The sequence below is a fragment of the Euleptes europaea genome, chromosome 9, assembly GCF_029931775.1.
Source record: "Euleptes europaea isolate rEulEur1 chromosome 9, rEulEur1.hap1, whole genome shotgun sequence".
Taxonomy (NCBI): Eukaryota; Metazoa; Chordata; class Lepidosauria; order Squamata; family Sphaerodactylidae; genus Euleptes; species Euleptes europaea.
The window spans coordinates 31,022,131-31,043,860 of NC_079320.1; the positions used below are offsets into that span (position 1 = coordinate 31,022,131).

Genomic DNA, 21,730 nt, shown 5'->3' on the forward strand with positions numbered 1-21,730 from the left:
AGTGGTTCTTGAAGCCATACCAAGCACAGATTGTTCTGAAAAGGAATCCGCCGCTTCACATTCCTCCCCAACTAAAGGTCAACCTAAAATGGTGGACCAAGTCTCTCAACTTGGCCAAGGGCCAAAGCTATCTTCAGACAGAGTCCATTCAACTGTTCATGGACGCCAGCTTGGAAGGGTGGGGAGCCACTCTCCTGTAGCACATGGCTCAAGGCCAGTGAACCAAGGAAGAGACACGTCTCCATATCAACAAGCTAGAGCTGAGGGCGATCCAGAACGTACTAGTTCGTTTCCAACCTCTGCTGGAGAATCAACATGTCCTCATTCGAACGGACAACGTGGCGGCAAAGGCCCATCTGAACAAGGAAGGAGGGTCTCGTTCCTCCTCCCTTCACAAGGAAGCCGAGAACATCCTAAGCTGGGCCGAGATCCATCTAGCCTCCCTCCGAGCAGAACATGTCAGAGGGGTGCTCAACACGCAGGCGGACTGGCTGAGCCGCCAGCAGATAGATGAGGGGGAATGGTCGCTGGACAGACAAGTCTTTCTGCAGGTAACAAAGAGGTTCAAGAGTCCAGCGGTGGATCTGTTCGCCGCTCCAAACAACCACCAAACTCCAAGGTACTTCGCAAGATTCAAGCATCCAGGAGCCAAAGGGATAGATGCGCTGGAGTCGACATGGCCTCAGGGACTTCTGTTTGCTTTCCCTCCTCTTCCAATCATTCTGGGAGCACTTCGAAAGGTCAGACAGGAAAGGTCTCGGGTCATCTTCATCGCCCCGCACTGGCCCCGAAGACCTTGGTTCTCGACCCTGAGGGAGCTATCTCAACAGGAACCCTGGCCTCTACCTCCAGTTCCAGATCTGTTGCACTAGGGTCCTCTACGACATCAGGATCCAACATGGCTGCAACTAACTGCCTGGGCCTTGAAAGGCGACGGTTACTAGCGCTAGGATATTCGGCGGAAGTGGTTTCCACCATGCAAGCGGCAAGAAAGGAGTCTACCAAGCGAATCTATAACTTCTCTTAGAGGGCATTCACCTAGTGGTGCGGGCGCAAACACCTGGATCCGATGTCCATCTCTGTGGGAAAACTACTGGAATTTCTCCAAGATGGAGTGGTAAAATCACTGAAGGCATCTGAGGTGGGAATTTTTTTCCTTCCTCCTTTGGTTCGTTGTATTTGGACTTCCCGGCCTGCTACTCACCAAAGCAATGACCAGGAAATGTACTTAGTGAATCATAGAGCATGCATCAGAAAACTTACATAGAACACAAACGTTCATTGATAGTAAACCAGACAGATTTATTAAGCTTACAAGAAAGTATAAGGCAAAGGCATAAACAATACCTATTTAAAGTTACAAACCTTACACAGACCAAACACACAGACATAAAATCAGAGCGCTCTGGATCAGTCTAAAGAAAGATGGCTACAGCCTGATCTCTTTCCCCAGAATGATAAAGAGCAGGGATCTCGCAAGACGTTTTATAGGCTAAACCATGGGAAAGAGAATTTACAACAGCCCTTTTCACAAGCTCCCCGGAGCTGGGCCTGTTCATGAATTGGAGCTGTATTTTGCTTTGAAACTTTCTGTTCCTAATATGTTACTTAGTTGAAAGAGTCCCTGACAATTGTCTGCTTGTGAAGCCTGTGTGCCTAAGTAAATTCCCTCAATCTAGCGGGTAATTTTGTTGCTGGTTCAAAGGCTCTTTATGTCCCGGAAAGGAATTGCAAGCACCTATCTCCTAGTAATGTAAGTTTTTCCAAGATCACAGCCCCTAATTTGAAGATGGGGTCAGACTAGAAGCAGCTTAAAGTTAAAGCCATAGTCAGGCCTTAATATGATTTTTAAACTATAAGTTAAAGCCTATAAATGGTTCTTTCTTAACACAAACTAGTAATATTTTTAATACTAAAGAATTCTCACCACAGCATCGACTCTTAGACGACAAGTGGCAGCCATAGCTACTGTGATCCCACAGCTGGGGGGCTTCGCCATCGGCAGACATCCTCACGTGGTCGCTTTCCTGAAAGGGGTATCGGCTATGTCCCCGCCAGTGTGCCACAGGTTTCCCACTTGGCGTCTCAACGTAGTTCTCCAGGTGTTAACAAAGCATCCATTCGAACCCTTAAGAGAGGTGTCCTTATCTTTCCTCAGGATGAAGGTGTTGTTTCTTACGGCAGTCACCTCCGCCAGAAGAGTCTCTGAACTGGGATCTCTCTCCTCCAGAGAGGGGTTATGCATTTTCCACGCGGACAAGGTCGTCCTGCGCCCAGATCCGACCTTCATCCCCAAAGTAAATTCAAGATTCCACCTTCAGCAAGAAATTAGCCTACCATCTTTTTGCCCACGCCCTTCCCATCCTAGGGAGAAGGATTGGCACAGTTTGGACTTGAGACGGGCCTTATGGATCTACCTGCGTCGGACGGCAGACGTTAGGCGTTCTGACGCCTTGTTCATCTCAGTTTCTGCTCCTAACACGGGCAGCAAGATGTCCAGCATAGCCATCAGTCGTTGCATTCGGCAATGCATACAACTCTGCTATCAACACAGTAACATCCTTGTGCCAGCTGGGATTACCGCCCACTCAGTCCGCAGTTCTGCTACTTCGGCGGCATTCGACAGACAGGCCTCAGTCAAAGAAATCTGTAAAGCGGCAACTTGGTCTAGCCTATCCACCTTCACTCATCACTACAAGATAGATTCCTTCTCCTCGTCGGATGCTGCTTTCGGCAGAAGGGTTTTTCAACACGTAGTGACAGACGTTTGACCCATCCATTGATGTACAGCTTTTGAAGATTGCGCTGCTGAAGATGTCCTCTGAGCTCAGTTGGAGAATGGGACCTTGGCTTACTTGTGAGGGTCCCTTCTCTACTGAGGGAGGAGGACATCTTGCCCACCCAGGGTGAAGATGAAGGGCTACGAATTGAAGAAAGGGATCCGACAGAGCTGAAGCAAGAATTGTTGCCAATAGTTGGGAGATGATCTTCGATTCATTCCCCCTGTTATGTGTTCATAGTTCCGTGTTATTAACCGGTTCTGATTTTCTGTTCGCAGTGTTCCTCAAGTTTAGTAGTTCATATGTTCTAAATTTATCCTGCTTGGGAAGTTATCACACTGGAAAGCAGGGGGCACTCCTAGCCAGAGAAGGAGAAGTGAAGATTTTTTAACTCCTGCCTCCCTGAGCATAGGATGATAAAACCCGCTGCTGAAGATGTCCTCCTCCCTCAGTAGAGAAGGGACCCTCACAGGTAAGCCAAGGTCCCATTTTCTCTCTTCCTCTCTCTCTTTCTGTAGCTCAGTGCCTTCAGCCTTCATATAACTTGTTGATTCCCAAAGTGGTGCCCAAGGGGGCCCACGGTACCTGCTGATGTGCTTCCTGGTGTATTTTTGCTGCTTAAATCTTAAATGTAAAATCCAAAGGGTGATGAATGGAAAATTTTAAAAAACTAGGCAGTTTTGAATTGCTCCATCCTGGCAAGTTGACTGATTAGTGAAGCGCTTACCTAACACCGGTGTGCCAGAGCTGTGTCCTCTGTTTGGTCACAGGCTTATGTCTCTGGCCTTGACTCAACATGGATGCCATTTCAAAATTATATCCACTTAAAATATGGTTTGAAAATATGATTGGACTACACAAATTTATGAGTCTTAAGACAAATTTTATTTAGGTATTGGTTTATTATGACAGTTTTTTTCTATTCACAATTGTTTTAATATAGAGTAATTCATAAAATGTGTGATATAATCGAGACAGAGGAATATCAACCAGAATAAGCTTGGGAAGTCAAAGTAAATTGAGAAGATACGACTATGTATAGTTTAAAAGTCTCAGTGAAGAAATTTTGACATTGTTTTATTTTGGATCTCAATTGTAAATTAATTTTTTTCTTTTGTGTTTCTCTATTGTTGTTTCTTAATAAAGTTAAATAAAAACAAAACAAAAAAACTAGGCAGTTTTGAATTGCTCCATCCTGGCAGTTGACTGATTAGTGAAGCGCTTACCTAACACCGGTGTGCCAGAGCTGTGTCCCCTGTTTGGTCACAGGCTTATGTCTCTTTGACAGTCTTTCTGTGGCTACATAGAGTACAAGCTTTCCCCATTCTTTGGAAATTGAAATCAAACAGCATCTCTTTTCTAAAGCGTAAGAGCTGGGCCCAGCTTTTCCTCCATCTCTTTAGTGCAGGCAGTGCTTTAGAAGAACCCAGGAAGCATCTGCAGTGAGCACCCATTCAGAAGCAGCTGCTTGGCCTGGAACCTCCCAACTTCTTTAACTTTCCCTCCCTCGGTTGCACTCGTTGTGTGGTTAGCCCTTCCATGATGGTGATCATTTTGTGATGGTGTCTATTATACTACGATAAAAAAAATAAGGCCAAGTCCGATGGTGTAAAATAAATTCCCTACACATTTCGCCAAGAGGCTTCTTCACAGGAATCTGTAATATATAATATGTATTATATAAGAAAATTATAATAACGTATTGTACAACCTGTATTTTGATTTTTAATATAATGTTTTATTTTCTTATATAATTTTAACTTAGTAACATCCTTTATGTAAACTCAGTAATTCAATTGTGTGTGTGTTAAGTGCCGTCAAGTCGCTTCCGACTCATGGCGACCCTATGAATGAAAGTCCTCCAAAATGTCCTATCTTTGACAGCCTTGCTCAGATCTTGCAAATTGAAGGCTGTGGCTTCCTTTATTGAGTCAATCCATCTCTTGTTGGGTCTTCCTCTTTTCCTACTGCCCTCAACTTTTCCTATCATGACGGTCTTTTCCAGTGACTCTTGTCGTCTCATGACGTGACCAAAATACGACAGCCTCAGTTTAGTCATTTCAGCTTCTAGGGTCAGTTCAGGCTTGATTTGATCAATAACCCACTGATTTGTTTTTTTGGCAGTCCATGGAATCCGTAACACTCTCCTCCAACACCACATTTCAAAGGAATCTATTTTCTTCCTATCAGCTTTCTTCACTGTCCAGCTTTCACACCCATACATAGTAATAGGGAATATGATGGCATGAATTAATCTAGTCTTGGTGACCAGAGTCACATCCTTACACTTCAAAATCTTTTCTAGCTCCTTCATGGCTGCCCTTCCCAGTCTCAATCTCCTTCTAATTTCTTGGCTGCAGTCTCCCTTTTGGTGGAGCCAAGGAATAGAAAGTCTTGAACAATTTCAATTTCTTCATTGTCAACCTTAAAGTTGTGTAATTCTCCTGTAGTCATTACTTTTGTTTTCTTGATGTTCAGCTGTAGTCCTGCTTTGGCACTTTCTCTTTTAACTTTCAGCAGTAGTTGTTTCAAATCTTCACTATTTTCTGCCAATAATGTAGTGTCATCAGAATATCTCAAATTATTAATGTTCCTCCCTCCAATTTTCACTCCACCTTCATCTAAATCTAATCCAGCTTTCCTAATTATATGTTCTGCATATAGATTGAAGAGATAGGGAGATAAAATACATCCTTGTCTGACACCTTTGCCAATTGGAAACCATTCCGTTTCTCCATATTCTGTTCTAACTGAGGCCTCTTGTCCAGAGTACAGGTTGCACATCAAAACGATCAGATGTAGTGGCACACCCATTTCCTTTAAAACCAGCCATAGCTTTTCATGATCCACACAGTCAAAAGCTTTGCTGTAATCTATGAAACACAAGCTGATTTTCTTCTGAAATTCTCTCGTACGCTCCAGTAACCAGCGTATATTTGCAATATGGTCTCTAGTGCCTCTTCCTTTTCTGAAACCAGCTTGAACATCAGGCATTTCTCGTTCCATATATGGTAACAGCCTTTGCTGTAAGATTTTGAGCATCACTTTACTTGCATGAGAAATTAATGCAATGGTCCGATAGTTGTTGCAATCTTTGATGTCTCCTTTCTTGGGAATTGGAATGTAAATGGATTGTTTCCAGTCTGTGGGCCATTGTTTTGTTTTCCATATCTGTTGGCATATTCTTGTCAAGATTTTGATGGACTCTGTTTCTGTGGCTTGGAATAGCTCTATTGATATCCCATCTGCTCCTGGTGATTTGTTTCTCCCGATTGCTCTCAATGCAGCTTTCACTTCACTTTCTAAAACTGTAGATTCTTCTTCAAAAGATTCTTCTTGGAAAGAATCTTTTATCCTCTCATCTCTTCTGTATAGTTCTTCAGTGTATTGTTCCCACCTTTTCTTTATTTTGTCCTGTTCAGTTAATGTATTTCCATGCTGATCTTTCAGCATGCCTAACCGTGCTTTAAATTTCCCTTTGATTTCTTGGATCTTGTGGAACAGATCTCTTGTTCTTCCTTTTTTGTTGTTCTCTTCTATTTCTTTACACTGGTTATTATAATAGGTCTCTTTGTCTCTACGTGCTAGTCGCTGGAACGTTGCACTTAGACTTTTGATTCTATTTCTGTCACCTTCTACTTTTGCTTCTCGTCTATCTCTGGCAACATATTACATATTCCCCTGAAGAAGCCTCTTGGTGAAATGTGTAGGGAGTTTTGGGAATATTAAATATATTTTACTCTCCCAAGAGCACAGTGGGAATGCCCTTGCGGGGCAGGGGAAGTTGAAAATACTAGTCGTGTCTTTCTCAGGTGCAGCTTTTATGATGGTATTCAGCAGAAGTGGATTTATCCTATTATTAATTCAATGGAGCTCGGTACGAAGGAAGAGGAATTTAAATTTCTTCTATGGGAAGGGGACTCTTTCTGTCTTGCTCAAGCAGCCTCGGCAATTAAGACCCATTTGGAAAGGACTAATAACATTAAGAATGGTATTGGTTAATTTTAACTAGTAAACATGTGATTTTGAATCCTTTTAATTTTAAATTTTTAAACTTTATACTTTCCAGACAAAGAGATTATCTTACTTCTTTTAGGGTGGTAACATGGCTGTGGTGTTCTGGCTAATGCTGTAAAAATTCATTCATTCAATATATTTTACTTTATTTTGTTTATGAATTGCTTATTTGTTTATGAATTGGTCACTTTTTGATGAATTTTATTGCCTTAAGTAACAATATGGCACTTAATACATTTAGCCAGATGATGAAGTATTTTGATTAAATGAAACCTGATTTAGTGTTACAAAACACAAATGTATATCTTTATAGGTTTTAATTTGGGTTACCTTTTAATTTGCTGGATAATAAAAATAACCCCTTTGTTTCAATGGTTGTCCCTACCCATTATGTCAATGCCTAGCTGTGCTGCAGAGGCATTCAAGAGACTGTCAAATAGCAACGATTAAAGGGCTAAATAACAGTAATAAATCTACCTCTCTCTCTAGAAATCAATTGCAGACAGTAGCAGCAGGAAACTCCACTGAATTAGGGCATAATTACTGATAGCTTAGTGTTTATTTCTGTCCTAAATAATAAGAAACTCAAGTAAAGGGTGAACTGAGTCTTTTGTGTTCTACAGCTTCCTCTGTCAAATGCATTCATAACGAAGTTTTAAAGATCTTCAAAATATGTTCTACTCCTTTTGTGTCTTTCTCTTTTTTCTTTTTGTAGAGTAACTGCGGCCAAAAAATAAAAATACGTCGTGTTCTAATGAACTGTCCAGAAATTGTCACAATTGGTTTAGTCTGGGATTCAGAACATTCTGACCTAACGGAAGATGTCATCCGTAATCTGGCAACACAACTGTATCTTCCAGGGGTATTTAAAGCAACTTTTAGTATAAGCATTCATCTGTACTTTTCACAATTTTAAAATAATTTCTAAAACTTTTGAGAACTTTGTATGTTAAGGGACTACTAATTGGTTGTTTTCAGTTAGTGCTTGAACTACTGAATGGTGATCCATTGTCATAAAGCCCTGTAATATTCCTTCGCTGCCTCCTTTAATACTTGATCCTTAATATTATGCATTTTGTGGTAATTGAAAAGCTGAAACTTCAGATGTTGAAGTATTGTTATAAAAATATTGTACTTGAAGTCACTCCTAAAATACATGGGCTGCAGTCCTAAGAACACTTTCCTGGGAGTAAACTCCACTGAATAAAATAAGACTTCTGAGTAGATCTGCTTAAGATTGCTCCCACGGAGAGCTCTCAAGTTAAATTTATTATATGTATTGGTATGTCCCAGTATATTTACTATATATACTTATTTACTAGATAGATAGATATAGATATATAAGCTGGCAAAGAATTGTAAAAGAGGGAAGACATTTAATCTAAATGAATTGATGAAATACCCAGCAGTTGTATAGGTCGTGGCTATTTTTCTGACTGCAGAAAGGAACTGGGTCAGACTTTAAGAGTTCTTTATATGGAACTTAGGTTTTTTATCCTCTGCCGTACTTAACAATCTTTTTTCTCCCCCCTAGTTGTTCTATAGAGTTACTGATGAACATGCCAAAAATAGTGACCTTTTTCTTGTGGGGATGATTTGCTACGCTAGCAAGCATTACTGTGCCTTTGCTTTTCATACCAAGAGTTGCAAATGGGTGTTGTTTGATGACGCTAATGTGAAAGAGGTGAGTGTGGCTACTTGGTGACCTTTTAAAGACTTCTTTTTAATATTTAAGACTTCGATGGAACAAATGAACCTGAAGCTTTATAAGATGCACACACTTTCTGACAAGGCGGTTAGATGAATAGGGTGGCTGCTACTTTTATAAAATGCTGGGGAAATTTGCAGGCATCATTTTTCAACTGCAAAAACAAAATACAAATACATTGTAGAACTGGTCTTTTCTTCTCTCATGTTTGAATATATTATATATATGCTTTAATAGCATGTTCAGATTCACTGAATGTATATAGATCACCTGGTTTATAATGTACTTTTTTGCAATTAAAACTTTAGGTTGGAACAAAATGGAAAGATGTGGTGTCCAAATGTATTCGGTGTCATTTTCAACCATTGCTGCTATTTTATGCGAACCCAGATGGTACACCTGTATCAACAGAAGATGCACCCAGGCAGATAATTCACTGGTCACACTACAAAGCAGGAAATGGAGAAGATCTTGGTAATAAAAATGTTTATGGACTAATAATTTAGTAAAATGAAATTATTTCAACCTGTACATAGTCTACTGGTGTTTCACTAAATCATTACTTGGAAATGGGAACCAGTAGTCCTTCAGATTGTCCTCGTCCTCCAATAGTATGGACCAGACTTAACGTAGAGAAGTTATCCCCAGCCCTGATTCACTTCACTGGCAGTGACAAGTTTGAAAAACTTGCTACATGTTGGCCCAGGTCTGAAGGTGCATTCCGCTTACTGATAAAGCTAGGAAGTGGTTGACTCATCATAGTTTCAGCAGTCCTATAGTGAAAGGAACATGTATCCATCTATTGGCATGCTAAACAGAAGAGAATAAGGAAAACTGAGGAGGGTGTACAAAACTGTCTGGAGGCTACTGTTTCAGATTGGATAATAGTAGAAGTGCCTAGGTATTAAAAAAAAATTGAGGGGGATGGATTAAGGCTAGCAGCAAACTTCCCGTTGGAAGAAGATGGGCTGTAAAGAGGGTCTTGCATGATTAGAATGGTTGAATGTCTTAATTTTTGGTTATATGGGAAATGTCATTGTCATTGATATTAAAGACTACCTTGCTACAGTTTTAATCTTTTAGTTCTCTGTATCTGGTTTAAATCCTTGTCTAGTACTGTGGTATTACCTCCTGATCAGCATGTTTACTCTTAATTAATTCACAGTGTTTTACGCTTTCTTTGAATATACTAGACAGAAGTTAATTTTAATTCTAGAAATGGGTACGCTGTTTCGGCCTTAATGTGTTTGATGTCCCTTTTCGTAGGATTTGAAACATCAGCTTTTCCTATGTCAGATCACATAAAAGAGAATGGATTTGGAGAATCTGTTACTCATAAAAGCAACAAAAAATATCAACCAGAAAACCCACCATTTATTAGGAGCCATATTCAGTCAAGTACTGTCAGTAGGCCAGGTATGTATGTTTGTGTAATATATGCAGCAAATTCTTAAATTGTTACTTTCAAGATTTATCAAGTATAGTGCTGCAAATGATTGTAAAGTTGGTGTAACACCTGGGATTTTTTATTATTGAAGGTTCCTCTTTCCTCTTATCCCTTAGAAGCTCCTTGATCAATTGATCTTGAGCAGCATATATCTAGTGTTGGAGGAATATAAGGACTGAAACAAATCTTGCCACTGACAATGTACCCTTGGGGTCCCTATCACTTAGTAAGAAAGGCATTATGTCAGTCACAGAGGCATTGGATTTGTATATTAAAAGGGGGGAAATATAGTGCTATCGAAGTTCCTCGTAAAAGCGGCATTCCAAAAGGGCATGGGCTAATGAGTCAATAGAGCCAGAAGAGCAAGGGCAGATCCTGTCAGAGTATGGTATATTCAGAATTCTGCCCTGCATTACCATAGAAGGGTTAGCATTCAATCTAGCCAAGCAAAAAGCTCTACAGAGACGAGGAGTTGTTAGATAATATGTATAGGCAGGCAGACCACGTGGAGGGGGTATTCCGAAGAACTGGGATGAACAGACACGACGAGCACGAAAAGTAGTGCTGTTATAATCAAGCTCTTTAATATCAGGTTCCAGCTGATAAGCATCCACAGTAAATTATGTATGTCAGATCATTTTATCTGTTTATATTTTTCTGACATTTGAAGCTTCCCTACAGAAGTTGGGTACAGAGGGGAGTTGAGCCTTCTATGTAGTATTTTTGTAACTTGTGTGCTAGACACGTAACAGGCAAACTCCAGTGTATCTGCTTTCTGCTAGTGACATTATACAATCACCATTATGTTGGCCTGGGGCATTCTAGGATGGGTAATCCTGCCTCACAATGAATTAAATTTTTTAAAACTTGGTGACATTTGCAATTGAGGCTATAATGAATATTGACTTCTATGTTTGCAGGCAAGTTGGGGTATAATGAGCACAAGGAAAAAGCAAAGGATATTTCCAGAGAGTGTGCTCAAAAGGTAGCTGAGATGAAAAATTTCTCATCCTCCCTAAGAAAAGATGCAGACAGAGCATCAAAAAAAGAGGCTGGGAAACAAAGAGGTAACTTGGAATTTATTAATTTGAAAAAGCATAGCAGCATATTCACCCTTATGAAAGTTTTTAAGTTTAAAACATTGAAAAAATAATTTGCTTTGAAATTTTGATGTAATAAGAATAATTGTTCTAATGTAGTAGGAATAATTAAAGCTGCAAACCCAAACACCAGTGAGCAAGTCCCACTGAACTCCATAGAAGTTACTTCCAAGCAGACTTCCATAGAATTGAGCTGCATGACAGCTCAAGTTTAAACAGGAATTTATTAACACTATAGGGAATAAAGATATTGTAAGTGTGAGGTTCAGCAATTTAAACTTACTTTATTGTTGCAACCAAAAATTCAGTCTCTGCTCTGTCAACAAATTCCCCAAAGAACAACAAATAAGAGTGCCATTTCCGTTGAAAGGTGACAATTTTAATTCTGATTTTACTCTAATAAGGTTTTCCCATTACTCACAAAGCCAGCTATCTAAGTATCTAATATTGGTCTTTCCAAAACTGCAGTACATTTTTTTGTGAAACCAGAAATTACATTAGTAACTCTGATGCAGAGTTATATCCTTCTAAGTCCATTTAATTCAGTAGGTTTAGAAGGGTGTAACTTGGTTTAGGGTTGCACTGTAAGCCTTGATGTATTCTTCTTTTTAACACTTCCTCAGGATTATCATTATTGTATTATATGTTTTGACTTAACCAGAACTTGTAGTTCAAAAATTCTTTAACTTTCCAAACACACACTGATTTTCAATTAGATGACAAAATGTCCAATCGGAAAATATAAGAGTACTAATATTCTGTGTCCATTTTCAATCCCTAATAAGGATTGATGATCATTGAACCAAAAGTTCCATCAGTCTTATTGATGTTAGCCTTTATCCATCTGTCCAGATTGTTGGTTTGGAGTTAAGCATTCAGATCTCTTATACATAAAGAAGACATGTCTGGATATAAGATATGAGAAAAGATTTGAAATCCCTAAACTTTCCTTCCTGGTAGGGCTTGATCAGTCTGTAATTCCCAGGTGCCTATCTAACTATATGAATTACAGAATCATTCTTGCCTTCTTTTATCTTTAGACAGGTCAATACAGCTAAGGTGATTGGAGGTAGGATTATTATCCTGTCCATCCCTGAGATGGAATTGAATCTACATCCTTACTATTTGTTTCACTTCTGCAATCAGAAATCATAATAATATTATGCAGATCCTCTGATATGAGTGTTAAATATCTAGCCAGTCTAAAATATTTAACTTGGGAGAATTTCAATTCAGGTCTCACCAGGATTGTCTTTGTCTATGTTTTTAGAGCTGCCTGGAGAAACCCGCAGTAATTTTAAGCCAGGATCACCACCTTCTGGAAATGGATTTAGGTCACATTCTAACGAACGCATATATAATAGCCAGGGAAGAGGACCTTACAGACATGACAAGATACACAACCAAATAAGGCCTGGTATTCAGGTCCAGGGGTCAAATAAAACCAGTGGCTTTCCTGATGGAGAGGTGAGTCGTGTGAAGACTGACAGCACTGCTGGTTATGACACCGATAGTAGCCAAGACTCCAAGGACAAAGGAAGTGTCAGTAGCAGTAAAAGTCGAAGCAGAGGCTGGAAGCCCATGCGGGAAACACTCAATGTAGACAGTATTTTTAACGATACTGAGAAAAAGGAGCAGAGTTCAAAGCCCAAACTAAATGCAAGCAGCAAATCAAAACATGAAAAGGAACAGAGCTCAAGCAACTGGCCAAAGGAAAATGCAAGTCAAAAAGGCTTAATGACAATTTATGAAGATGAAACGAAACAAATGGGCAGCCGGAATTCCTTGGATTCAGAAGGCAAAGGAAATGCAGAAAAAGGCAAAGGCTTTACCGAGAGAAAAATTCACTCTGATGGTTGGCAGATACAGAGGACTGAGTCTGGTTATGAAAGCAGTGATCATATCAGCAACGCATCTGCTAATCTGGATTCACCTGTCATTGAAGGCACCAGTCCCATAGACACCACAACTATGAAAGAAACAGTTCCTTGCAGGTAATTGGAGTAATTGTAAGTAATTTCATGCAATAACATTGGTTCAGGAATTGATGAGTCACGAGTTGCCTGGGAGATGGAGCACAGATATGCCACTTTCTAGGTGGGTCTGGAAAACAGCAGCATCAAGATCTAGAAAGGAATGCCGTAGAAGCAGCCTTGATTCAAGTACTGGACAAATGTGGAGTGCCCTGTTCATTCATCCCAGAGCTTGCCCATTATTCAAGACTTAGAATTTGAGAAAAATGAAAAAGAATAACTTTAAACCCTCAATAAGGGCAATATATATTAGTCTTTCAACTTTGTAAGAGGTTACGCAATACTTCCCTTTCAGAAATCAGTCACTAGAAATGGCCACTTCTTGTCATAGTAGTATGCTCACAAAAGTTATTCAGTCTAAGCAGCATTGCCCTGCTAGACTATGCTGCTTTAGCTGATAGAGAAAGAAACACAAAACTGATGGGAAAGATATCAGATGAGACATGGTTGAAAATTCATAGGAACATAGCAAAACTCTCAGTAAGCATGACAGATATCAGATGAGACATGATTGAAAATTCATAGGAACATAGCAAAACTTTCAATAAGTATGACAGAAAATTTTCTGCAATTGACATGTAAATGGTATCTTACACCAGTGAGAACAGCCAAACTAACAACTTCAAAGACCTGCTGGAGATGTGAGACTCAGAATGTGTCATTTTTTCCATATCTGTTGACAACACCCAGTTCATAAAAAGTTTTGGTGGACAGTGTTCAAAGTCACGGAAGTCATAACCAATTTTGTGCAGTCCTGTGATTGCTCTACTGGCTTAATCCACCAGAGAACTTAATCTATACAGCATGTTGTATACAGTATGTTGCATCACGAATCATAATAGCACAGTAGTGGAAACTAAAGTATCTTCTAAAGAAATTGTGGCTGTGAAATGCTCATCATTGCTTGAGAATTCTCAAAGCTCAATAAGATCCACTGAGGTTCAGAAAGGCTAAGGAAAATGAGTTTGTGAGAGGGTATAAAGGAGTCTGGTTTTTTTTTTAATTGCTTGCTTATTCCAATCCAATTGTTGGTTTGTCAGATCCAGTTTTGGTAGTTCTGCAGTGTATTCTCATTGAAGGTAAACAAAACTGCATGACAAAATATGCTTTGAAAAGACTGTGTAGGTAGGAGTGGTACAGGGCTTAAAAGTCCCTTTAGATATGTCTGCCTACAGTGGCTTTAAATAATGAAGCTTTTCATGTGGTTGCAGCAAGTAAATCTTTCAGTGAACACATACTTAATTCTGTTCTTACTAAATGGTAGTATTAGATATGTATTTTTTCCAAATCTTTTACTACTACTTCTTTTTTCATAGTGACCAGAATCTATCTGCCAGATATCCTGGATATGTCTTGCAATCTACCTCCCAGCAGAATAAAAACTCCTTGGATGGTAAGAATTTCATCTTTATCTAAAATATACTGAAAGAATTAAAATAAACTGGACTGCATAAAAGTATTTTACAATGCTAGAGCTTTAGGCTTATAACACTTGAGAAATAATTTTTCATTCTGGTTTATTATCCTAATGTTTTTATTTTTCCACCAGAGTTCTAAGTGATCTCTTGAGACATATTTTGCTACACCTAGCACTACATTTCTAGCACTTCTTAAATTTTGGAACGGCATTCTTCAATTCTTTCTTTGGGTAACAGATAACCAAAAAGGTTGACAAAAAAAACCCCAATAATGGACAGAATAACAATGGGGTACATACAAAAATTAGACAAAGCTTTAATACATTGTAAATCATTAAAAATATCCTTACCCAAATGTGTTTCAGCGAATAGACCTTCCTCAGTGGTACAAATTGTAAAATACACACACCACAATGTTCAATCATTCAAAATATTAAAATATGAAATATAACGTTTCTGACCAAGCTGTAAATCATGTATAAAAAGTAGGGGATTTTCATTAGCTAGACAATCCCCTTCATTGTTGGAAAAACATAGGACCATCCAGTGTCATTTGCCGATAGTTCTTATATCTGGTCCAAATCTCTTAGTGAGCAAGATCAGAATGAATCCTAGTAGTATAGTGTGTGTACATACACTCTGGATAGTCCTATGTTATTCCACGTGGGTCTTGCAACCCTAGAAATAAACTTCTCTGAGTTCAAAAAAGACTTCTGGGAAGGGGAATGAGCCAAAGATCCATGACTGTTAAAGTCTTCTACTGATAGATCACAGAATCCAATCCTGAAACTGGAAGAGCGTAAATCTTCCATCCATCTCTTATTTTGTCTTCCAGCTCTTATTGGATTTACGTTCACTTCTATACCTAGGGTCCCTCTCCCCTCATTCCCTTCTACTGATGGTGTAGCTACTGTTATGACAAAGTACTTTCAAGCAAGTGTATGTCCCTAATGAAGGCAAACATAGCCAAGCTGCAAGCTTAGACACCTGTTACTGAATGCTGCAGCTACTGCATGAACATCAAAGAAGGAAACTGGAGCTTGGGCTCTCTTTCTTTACCCACCCTAGACCACTCTCATTCCTACCACTGCAACCTCTGCCCTCCCGTTGCCTTTGGTGGTGGAAAGTGCTATCAAGTCACAGCTGACTCTTGGCGACACATAGGATTTTCAAAGCAAGGGATAAACAGAGGTGGTTTGCTTTGCCTGCCTCTACATAGCAACCCTGGATTTCTTGGTGGTCTCCAGTCCAAGTATAGTAACTTGAGCTGACCCTGCTTAGTTTCCAAGATCTGATGAGATCGGGCTAGCCAGTTGCCTTTAGTGTACCACATACCTGGCTGGAGAAGTTTCATACAGTAGGGTCAAAGGATAGAGAACAGAAAGGGGAGAGGTGGGACGTAATGTGAACCAGTAAAAAGAAAGAGTAGAAAAAAGGGGAGCGTGAACAAAGTGAAGAAGAACAAATAAAAAACTGGAAACTAGAAGGGGGTGCAGGAAGGATATCAGTAGCAGGCCAGCAAGTGGACAGCATGTTAGATCACTGGCATAAAAGAATTTGCTGGGTAGGAAGAAGCAGTAATCTGGCAGAGTATTTTTGACTCATGTTTTGGAAAGGTGACTCTCTAAATGTGAATAGATGGGCAACCCACGATGCAGCTTAACCTTGATGTATATATTTGCAGAGGTAAGATGCAACCATCATTGGTGAGTCGCTGTAAAAAGGACATACACTACAAAGGTCTTCACTACAAAAAACAGCCTAAAATCGCTGTAGGAAGCTATAGAACAGTGATGGCGAACCTTTTAAAGACCGAGTGCCCAAACTGCAACCCAAAACCCACTTATTTATTGCAAAGCGCCAACACAGCTAGAAGTCCACATGGGGTTAGGGGTTGCCAGGTACCTCTTTGCCACCTGTGGGAGTTTTTTGGGGCGGAGCCTGAGGATGGTGGGGTTTGGGGAGGGACTTCAATGCCATAGAATCCAATTGCCAAAGCGGCCATTTTCTCCAGGTGAACTGAAATAGCAGATCTCCTGCTATTACCTGGAGTTTGGCAACCCTGCATGTGCGGCCAAGCGGGGGAAGGAAAGCAGCTGGAGCATAGCCCCCACCCCTTCAGTTTGGTTCTTTTTCCAACTGTTATCTTCATACGAATTAAAAAAGACTGTTATGCAGGGGGGCTGATGGTGGGGACAGCCCTCTGCACACGCTCAGAGGCACCTTCGGTTGCATGAACGAGCAGAGTGGAAACCCGAGCTAAGCGAGGAGCTTGGCTCCAGCACAAACGCCAGGCAGGCCCCCGTTCGGCCCTCACCGCCAACCCCCTGCGCTGCAGTCACCAACCAGCCCACTGCAGACAGCCGCCCAGGTGTCCCACTCCCGGTCCAGCCCCGTCCTGGCTCCGCCTCTTCCAGTCCTCGGCAGAAGGCTCATCGTTGTCTTCGCTTCTGGAGTGCACAGCAGGCGACTGTGGAGAAGGCACTGGGAAGGAGCCCGGCGCTTCCTGGAGGAGCCAGGAAGGCACCGCTGGTCCCCAGCCTCCTCAGCCAGGGGAACGAACTCAGGCAAACTCTGTGCTGGGGCGACGGCTCGCGTGCCCACAGAGAGGGCTCTGAGTGCCACCTCTGGCACGCGTGCCATAGGTTCGCCAACACTGCTATAGAATGTAAAGCAACAGTAACTATGATTGATGGAGAGCAGAAGTAATACTACATGTGTTTTATTCATTATTCCCAAGTAGATTGTAAATTGACTAGTTGTATTAATGTAATGGGAGCAAGGGTGGATAGGGATCATTCTTCATACTTGTGCAGCTAGAGACAGGAAAATGACACTCATTTTGGACAGAAAGAATATAACAGCTTTATATTCTATTTATTAGAGTTATAGCCTGCCCTCTCCGACAGAAGACAGGCTCAGGGCAGCTCACACAATGATAAATATACAATAAAAGATCCTAGACTTATAAAACCAATTAATTATAAAACAGCCCTATAAAATTATAAAATCAGCTATCTCCAGTCATGCCTGGATTGTGACATAAGGCCACAGTAGGGCCTGCAGATGGTTCACATAAGGTGCAGAGCCTGTAGAGTGAATGGTCGCTTCCAGGCAGGGTAGAGTAATTTAGGAGGCCGGCATTAATAGAGAAAACTGTAGCTTTGTGATCATGAATACTTATGTGTCTATATTAGCAGCCTGTGTCTTCTTTCTTTTTTTTAAAAGTCACTACCGGCGTGGATAGCAAGGCAAACCATTTTGGCCAGTCCAGGAAAATCCTGAGAGTTCCTGTAGTATACTGTAAATCTCCTCATGGATTTTAAATGTAACAGAAATCACAGTTCATTGGGTTGCTGTTAAAACATTGAATTATGTTTGGTAACAGCGAAACCTTTGCAGTGTAAGGCTAGTATTTGCCATGTTTAGTTTTGACTTGAACCTAGAGCCAAAATTCCTACTGGATGGTCTCTGGTTGTAACCATGCATGGATCTTCATGTCAGCAGAAGAGAAAAATAACACATCTATTTTTAAATTAGATGGAATTCCGAAGGCATAAGCCTCCCCGTGTCAGCGAGCAGCTTTAATTCAATGCTTGCCCTGGTGATACCATGTAGAAATTTCATCTCATAAACTTTTGCTGCCTCCTCCTGTTCAGTACATGTAAATGTATGGCAATATACAGAAATCTAGTAAAGTAACTTGACTCTGAAACCTTAGCATGTTTTGTGCGAGGAATACATCCATTTGTACTTTCTCCCATTTATATGTAGTTGGCCATTGGATGTTTTTCACAAATATCTAAAAGAGTTTTGAAAACATGGCTTGCAGGCTAATTTAATTATGTTAATTATCCTCCTAGCTATTTGCCCCATGTATTATCTACCTTTGGTGCCAGTATAACACTACAGATTACCACTAACTGCTACCTGTCTTCTGGTAATAGCTTTATGTCATGTGTTTTCAATTCATAAGCATGGTATTTTCCTATAGAAATTGACACTTTTAAAGCAGTGGAAAAATGAGCCACATCAAATCCAAGCACATGCTTAAATTTCTCCCTTCATTTTCTGCTTCGCTTTGGCTGGATCATGCTATCGGTGTCCAAAAAATCCTAAACACACCTTTATCTTATTTATATTTAATCATAGGATGCTAAGATATATATTTTTAAATATAAATATTTTTTAAAAAGATTGCTGGTACCGCTGACGCTTTTCCTTGCGTATAAAAAGATGAATGTCAAAGAATAAACTTCTGACTGTGCTTATGTAAGTAAGTCAGTCTGAGATGGTATGAAAAAATGTTCCAATTGCTGAATTGCATGTGAATACTTTTTGCAGCCTTGAAGAAAGACCAGATGAATACCCAGTTTAACTACAGAACTCATAATCCCCAAGCAACATCCCATTTGCAGATGCACTGTCCGCCTTTGAAAAGGTAACACTTTTTAACTATGCAGCGACAAGAGTCTAAAGCAGGGGTGGGCAACCTTTATGGCCCTAGTTCCAGAAAAATGCAGGGTCTACAGTACATGTGAAGATGTTGGTGTGCCAGCATACACAATGGAAAGGCAGAGAGACAAAGGTTATAGTTGGTCAAACAAGCTTGGAGCAAGCCAAGTCCCAGCGGTTCTGCCAACATCTGAGATTCACCTCGGACTTGGCTGATGGCTGTGCAGCTCTGGGAGACAATGACAGGTATGATGGGTTTAAAACTAAAGAATGAATGTTGCCTTTGAAACGGCTTTCTTTAAATGATGAAATTTAAAGGTAATCTTGCTCCATATTTCAGGCTGTAGTAATTTCCAGATTACATTACGTGTAATTTGCATGAAACTGGGTTTCAAAACATCTGAAAACTGCAGTTGGTTCAGAATGCAATGCCCAGGTTTTTAACCAGGACAACTCCTCTGAGCCTGTTTCTCCAATATGTAAACATCTAGACTGGCTTCCAGTCTTTCCGGGTACACTTGGAAGTTGGTGTTGAGCTATACAAATTGTCTGTCATCAGCAGCCTTCTCCCATTGCAACCTGTGTGTATGCAACAGTCGTCAACAAAAGACTTGAAGTGTCCTGACCATCAGAAGCTTGTCAGTAGACAACCAGTAGTGGAGCTTTCTTGCCCAGGCATTGGAATGCCTGAGCGGGGTTCATGAGACATCTTCTTTTCTGCCAATGCAATGAAAAATAAGTGTTATTTAGGTAGAAAGGCAATATAAAATATATTTATTTTAAAGTACTAACTTTCAATCTGATGAGATGAGGAAATAAAGATTTATTAACCTAGCAAAATGATTTATGATGGTCAGCTGCATGTATGGAGGGTATGTTTGTTACTGGCATACTTGGAAGATGCAGATTCCCTTTGCATTGCATTCCCTTTGGAACCCTGTTAGGGATAATGTGGTGTCAGGTTGTGCCCTCACCATAACAATGTGTTGGATGCTGCCTTTTAGTTTGATCACTACTTGCACATTCGTCTGGCACAGGACACTTGCATGAATTCAACACATCTTGTGTCAGTGGAAGCGTCCTTTGTCCTATAAAAATGTGCTGGTTCTGATTAAACAAAATGGTAGGATCCAACCTAGTATTAATAGTCATACTCCCCCCCCCCCGTTGTCCTGAATAACAGCTACTTACATGGAAAAAGTGGTTCACTAGTGTGGAGGCTAAATTTGGTGTACCCATACACTTAGATTCAATCTTATTTGCATCTGAATGATACTCCTTTTTCCTCTGCATAGCCTATCCTGTATTTTTATATCTTTGGAATGGATAAGAATGTGACAGAATATTAGAGGACTTGGTTTACCTCTTTAGAATCATAGAGTTGGAAGGGGCCATACAGGCAATCTTGTCCAATCCCTTGCTCAATGCAGGATCAGCCTAGAGCATCCCTGACAAGTGTTTGCCAGCTGCTGCTTTAAGACTGCCAGTGAAGGGGAGTTCACCACTTCCTGAGACAGCTGATTCCATTGCTGAACTACTGTTACTGTAAACATTTTTTTAACTAGTATCCAGCTGGTACCTTTCTGCCTATAATTTATACCCGTTATTATGAGTCCTATCCTCTGCTGCCAGCAGGAACAGCTCAACCAGAATTATTGAAGTACATGAAACTGTTTATCACAAAATTGTGTTTTTTCTAGACTAACGGACTGTGTTGGTATATTGTCTTCTAGGATGGACGTACCTGATTGTAATAAGAAGTTTTTCCCCTCGTTAACACTACAGACCACATCAAAAGACTACACTGAGAAAGAGACAAAGAACTGTGCATTAAGCAAGCAAAGCTCACAGTGGCCTAATCAAGATACACTTGAAGAAACAAATGTTTACCCTGCAGCTGACAGTTCAGCTTGCTCTTATAATGATGATAGTTTAGCTATGTCTGAAAAGGTTCAGAGCAGCAGTCTGTCTTCCCACTTGCCTCCTACAAAGACAGGTAGATCCAGGCCGGCACTTGCATTTTTCTTGCAACAGAATATATCAAAACCTTCCTATACTGAATCAGTTTCACCTGCTGAACATAAAACATATTTGTATAGTGGCAAGGCTGACGATACATCAGAAGCAGTTTACCAAAATCTTCCTCCTCCTTTACCTCCAAAGAAATATGCTCTGACCAGTTTCCATGGATTAGAACATGAATCCATTGTGGATTTAATACCAACAGAAATACTACGCACTAATCCTGCAAGCGTTGAAAGGCATGCTGCAAACGTTACTTCAAAAGCTACATCTGAAACAGGTCCATTTACAGATGAAGAAAGAATTAAAGCAACATTTCAAGGGACTGAGTCCTCCAAGGCAAACTTTCCATCAAGCTTATCAGTAAATGATTTGTGGACTGTATCCAGCAATCCTACAAATAAGAGTGTGTGCCACAAAGGACTAAGTGCTAATTCCTTGGATGCAAATGCAAATGACATTATATCACTAACTACTTACTTTTCGGTTGATAACTGTATGACTGACACATACAGGATGAAATACCACCAGAGACCCAAACTGTACTTTGCAGATACTGCTGTATTGAACAAGGAAACATCTCTACCATCAACTGGAATGCCACTGAACGCTTCATACCATAACACTTCTGATTCAGATTATCCCACAGCTGAACAGAGACACAAACCCAGCATTGAAAATGTGCATTGCAATAGGTAGAGGCAGGCATAAGTGAGCATAAATCCTTGGCCCTCTTAACATGATGCAATA

The 21,730-nt window shown here is 40.3% G+C and overlaps 1 protein-coding gene across 1 annotated transcript in view; it reads left to right on the forward strand.

Annotated features, from left to right (window-relative positions):
• Positions 1 to 21,730, forward strand: part of USP53 (ubiquitin specific peptidase 53) — a 34,991-nt gene extending 13,261 nt beyond the window's left edge. Inside the window, exons 7-15 of the mRNA XM_056855890.1 lie at positions 7,513 to 7,659; positions 8,332 to 8,481; positions 8,814 to 8,979; positions 9,772 to 9,921; positions 10,873 to 11,019; positions 12,323 to 13,046; positions 14,402 to 14,478; positions 18,848 to 18,944; positions 20,692 to 21,730. Of these exons, the coding sequence (XP_056711868.1) occupies positions 7,513 to 7,659; positions 8,332 to 8,481; positions 8,814 to 8,979; positions 9,772 to 9,921; positions 10,873 to 11,019; positions 12,323 to 13,046; positions 14,402 to 14,478; positions 18,848 to 18,944; positions 20,692 to 21,679 (2,646 nt within the window). The 3' untranslated portion in view covers positions 21,680 to 21,730. The remainder of the gene's footprint in view (positions 1 to 7,512; positions 7,660 to 8,331; positions 8,482 to 8,813; positions 8,980 to 9,771; positions 9,922 to 10,872; positions 11,020 to 12,322; positions 13,047 to 14,401; positions 14,479 to 18,847; positions 18,945 to 20,691) is intronic.